Below are 4,866 nucleotides of genomic sequence, written 5' to 3'. Positions count from 1 at the left end.
TCAAAAAAAAAAAAAAAAAATGCACTAAAGTGTCTTTTTTTTCTTAAGACAGAGTTTCACTCTTGTCACCCAAGCTGGAATGCAATGGCAGCTATCTCAGCTCACTGCAACCTCTGCCTCCCAGGGGTTCAAGGGATGCTCCTGCCTTAGTGTCCCGAGCAGCTGGGATTACAGGCATGTGCCAACACAGCCAGCTAATTTTTGTATTTTTTTTAGTAGAGATGGAGTTTCACCACATTGGCCAGGCTGGTCTCAAACTCCTGGCCTCAGGTGATCCACCCAGCTCGGCCTCCCAAAGTGCTAGGATTACAGGCATGAGCCACTGTCTCTGGCCTAAAGTACTCTTTTCTAGTAACAGGGGAGAGGAAACTGCCTGATGTGAACAAAGGGTCTAGCAAACCAGAATGTGAGTTAGCAAATAACAATTCATTTTTGCAAACAAGACTAAAGTATCAGGTTAAACAGGCAATCTATACCATTAACCACATTAGGAGACAGAAAAACTACCTGGCAATCTTCCCAGAATGGACATAGCCCTTCCACAGGAGGCCAATTAAGAATAATCCCATATATTTTTAAAAACAATAACAAAGCAAGAAGCCACAGTCAATTATCAGCTATCTTCTCTTCTACTTACTGAAAATGGGCTAAACTGGAGCTGAACCAGGACTGGGTCTCGAATCCACAAACTTTTTACTAATGACTAGTCTATCTTTTCTTTTTTGAACTGCCCCTAAAAACTAATACTAAGGTTCACTCTTTTGGTTTTAACTTTTCACTTGCCTAAAACTAACCATGTCATAACATTTCTAAGAATCAAAAGACCAAATGGAAAGGTAATCTGCTTTCTAAAGGGCTTTTCAAAAAACCTTTCATGTCAATCCTTAAAACTTTACTTTCCTGATTCTGAAATGCAGAAAACTGCAACATAATCAAGAATTCCTTTCTAACTAAAGATATGATCATTAGTAGTACTAGAGGTAGAGATGTGGGGGGTAGGGCAGTGTGGGAGATAAAGGAAAAACCAAGAGGATCTTTTCTTTCTTTTTTTGAGACAGTTTCACTCTGTTGCTCAGGCTAGAATGTGACAGCCTTGATCTCCCAAGCTGAAGCAATCCTCCCACCTCAGCCTCCTGGGTAATTGGGACTACTAGTGCGTGCCACTATGACTGGCTAATTTTTTTAAATAATTTTTTTGTAGAGGTGGTCTTGCTATGTTGCCCAGTCTGGTCTCCTGGGCTCAAGCAATCCTCCTGCCTTGGCCTCCCAAAGTACTAGAATTACAGGCGTGAGCCACTGCACCCGGCTGAAGTAACTTTATTTTGTTTTTTGTTTTTGAGTCAAAGTTTCACTCTGCTGCCCAGGCTGGAGTGCAGTGGCATAATCATGGCTCACTGCAGCTTCAACCTTCTGGGCTCAAGGGATCCTTCTGCTTCAGCCTCCCAAGTGGCTAGGACTACAAGTACATGTCATCATGCCCAGCTAACTAAAAAAAAAAATTTTTTTTCTCTCTTTTTTTTTTTGGTACAGACAGGATCTATGTTGCCCAGGCTGTTCTCAAACTCCTAAGCTGAAGTGATCCTCCCACCATGGCCTCCCAAAGCACTGGGATTACAGGTGTGAGTCACTGTGCCCAGCCAAGGATCCTTTCAAGTTTCTTTCACAAGGCACAAAATTTCCATTCTATTTAGTATCCTTAAATAGATTCCCGTATCTGTATTCTCTAAATAACCTTAAACACTCTTCCTCTTAAAAAAGGGTCAGTGAAGGAATCGGGGAACATTCTCTAACCTCTCTACCCACTGGCATCACCAGTTTTAGCAATGGCATTGTATATGACTTAGTTCAGCTGACACCAAGACTGGAAGCTAGTTGAAAATGATGGAGGCTCTTCCTTTGGTTGTCCAAAGGAAACTTACATAATCAGGTTTTTCAGTTTTGTTTTTGCTTCATTTCCTCCAGGAAGCTGCAATGCATGCTGTGATTGAAACACGGGGCCTCTCACCCTCAGTGATGTCACATGCAAACGGCAGCACTGGACATAGAGATGATAGAAGACCTACATTCCAGGCCTAGCTCTGCCAATTCCTGTGTGACCATGGATAAGTAACTCAACATCTCTTGAGCCTCACTTCACTTACTGTCTATAAAATGAGACCAGGCCGGGCGCGGTGGCTCAAGCCTGTAATCCCAGCACTTTGGGAGGCCGAGACGGGTGGATCGCGAGGTCAGGAGATCAAGAACATCCTGGCTAACACGGTGAAACCCCGTCTTTACTAAAAAAAAATACAAAAAACTAACCGGGCGAGGTGGTGGGCGCCTGTAGTCCCAGCTACTCGGTAGGCTGAGGCAGGAGAATGTGTGAACCCGGGAGGCGGAGCTTGCAGTGAGCTGAGATCCAGCCACTGCACTCCAGCCTGGGCGACAGAGCGAGACTCCGTCTCAAAAAAAAAAAAAAAATGAGACAAATCACCTTCTTGCAGAGTTGTTAGGAGAGTCAGATGAAATAATAAATAATAATGTCTGTGAAAGAAACTCTAAAAACTATAAAGCACAGCATTTTTTTCCCCTCCTAATAGTTATGGCTCTGCTCTACAGCCTCTACAGCCAGAAGCCACTTCATCCACCATAGCCCTCAGGATTTCAGAAATGTTTGCCTTTGTTGTTTTTGGATAGAAGTTGTAACTGTCTATGCTTCTAGAAACTCTTTTTTACTGAACAGAAAAGTGAGATAGAGTGGGACTCTAGGGACAAATATGTGATTACAAAGTGCATATGAATCACCTGTCAGAAAGCCAAAGTACACTTAGAAATACATGGTCATTCCTTTCTTTTCCTCCCAATAAAGACTGAATACAGCATCCAGAACTCTTTAATCTCATGGCCTTCAGAAATGCTGCCAGCTGTGAGAAGCAAGTTAGCTAAAAACTACAAAAATAAGTTCCAGAGGAGCAGCATCTTTGTTGTGTGTGTGTGTGTGAGAGAGAGAGAGAGAGAGAGAGAGAAAGGGTCTCTCTCTCTGTTGCCCAGGCACGAGTACAGTGGCACGATCATCGCTCACTACAGCCTTGACCACCCTGGGCTCAAGCGATCCTCCTACCTCAGTCTCCTGAGTAGCTGGGGCAACAGGCGTGCACCATCACGCCCGGCTAGTTTTTTTTAAATTTTTTTGTGAGGTGGGTTTCGCGATGTTGCTCAGGCTGGTCTTGAACTCCTGAGCTCAAGTGATCCACCCACATTGGCCTCCCAAAGTGCTGGGAATAGAAGCATAAGCCACTGTGCCCGCCCAGAGAAGCAGCATCCTATCTGGAGGTTAGAATTTGATGTCCAGGAAATACAACATATGTATAGTCAAAAGTACCTTTGAAAAATTCTTTCCACAACTCTCTCAGATCTGAGCTCTTGGAAGCTCAAAAACCAAGGTTTTCAGATTGTTTCTTTTGTTTTTCAACTATGACCTTCCTTTGTCTGGGCTAGAGAGGGCAAGATACCAGTTGGGGAAGGAAGGATGGTGGGTAGGCTTAAATTTGTGACAGGTAAAATGGGTGCATAATGTGCCTCCATCATCATAGCAAAGGAAAGAAATTCCTCTCCAAATCCTGTTAGGCTAGTAGTTAGAGAATAGTCAAGCCAGATCACAGCAATTACATTTACTAGATTCAAAGTCAGACTGTGTTTCACTGAGTGGCTTTAGATAAGTTATCTAATCTCTCTGTGTCTGGTGCAAAATCTCTCTGTGTCTGTCAGCCACACAGTTATTGTGAGGATTAAATGAAATAAATAAACAGGGAGACTCTGAAAATGCCTGGCACATGACAAACACTCGTCATTTGTGTGCCACTACTATTATCATATTCCCATGGCAACACTGAAGCTGATGAGAACTATCCTGTGAGTTAAAGCTCTCAATGACAGCAGGGTATAGGCAAGGTCCTCGCGCTTACTTTTAATTTGCCCTTTGACATCACGGTCTTCGCCCGAGTGTTCTTCCTCGTAATGTGAGTGAAGCTGATAGAAAGACTGCAGATCCTTCAGGCACAGAGGGCAGAGGAAGCCCTCCCTCACTTCCCCTGGGTCATCCAGAGAAGCCATGGCGATGCTGCTCTCAACCCTAGGAAGGCAGGGATCTTATGCCAAGAGTCAGCTTGATTCCTCCCAAGGAACCATGGTTCCCGCAGCATTAGCTTAAGCAGCACACAGACGGTGAGGTAGTAGCTTCATGGCCCTGGATGAGGTTTCCTCTCTGGAGTAGGAGGAGCCTAAGAAAGAAAAGAAGAAGGGAAAAAAGCCAGTTCAGGCAAACTGATAGCAATTGAGGATTTTCTTCATTCTTTTCACAGTTCAACAGGGTACTTAATGTTTGTTCAGTGCAAGTATGAGAAAACAAACTCTTTCTCAAATCCTTAGACCAAGCAAGCTGCAAAACCTAAGACGTGAAAACATCACTGGACAACAACAACTCAATTAAGTGGGAAACACAGATTCTTGAAATAAGCAAATAATACCTTGGCAATTCTCTTACATTCATTCCAAATAACCTAACTTCGTAATTCATATGCCACTTTAGCCACTGGGGGAATGTCTGAAGTACTTATCAACAAGCAGAAGTTTTTACTTGACGCTGTTTACCTTGATTGTTTATTCAACCACATATATTAAGTTCTTGATACTTGTAAGACACCTGTGTTAGAAATGCAAAGATGAAGACATAGTATCTCCCATAAAAACACACAAAACACCAAAACTCCTAACATCAGTTAAAGAGAAACATTAGAAACCTACTAGTCAAAAAGAAAAAATTTATTTTATATTTGTGGAGCACTTATCTCTAATGGGCTTACTAGATTTTTTTTTTTTTTTTTTTTT

General features: G+C 42.7%; 1 protein-coding gene across 2 annotated transcripts in view; it reads right to left on the bottom strand.

The window, feature by feature from the left end:
* Positions 1–4,866, bottom strand: part of RBSN (rabenosyn, RAB effector) — a 25,868-nt gene that overhangs the window by 18,192 nt on the left and 2,810 nt on the right. For both annotated transcript variants that reach the window (XM_017859198.1, XM_017859196.1), the window contains exon 2: positions 3,945–4,259. In XM_017859198.1, the coding sequence (XP_017714687.1) occupies positions 3,945–4,092 (148 nt within the window). In that variant the 5' untranslated portion in view covers positions 4,093–4,259. The remainder of the gene's footprint in view (positions 1–3,944; positions 4,260–4,866) is intronic.

This window comes from Rhinopithecus bieti, unplaced genomic scaffold, assembly GCF_001698545.2.
Source record: "Rhinopithecus bieti isolate Rb0 unplaced genomic scaffold, ASM169854v2 scaffold_49509, whole genome shotgun sequence".
Classification (NCBI taxonomy): domain Eukaryota; kingdom Metazoa; phylum Chordata; class Mammalia; order Primates; family Cercopithecidae; genus Rhinopithecus; species Rhinopithecus bieti.
Note: the sequence above shows the minus strand (reverse complement) of the source record. Positions and strands in the feature narration are given on the sequence as shown.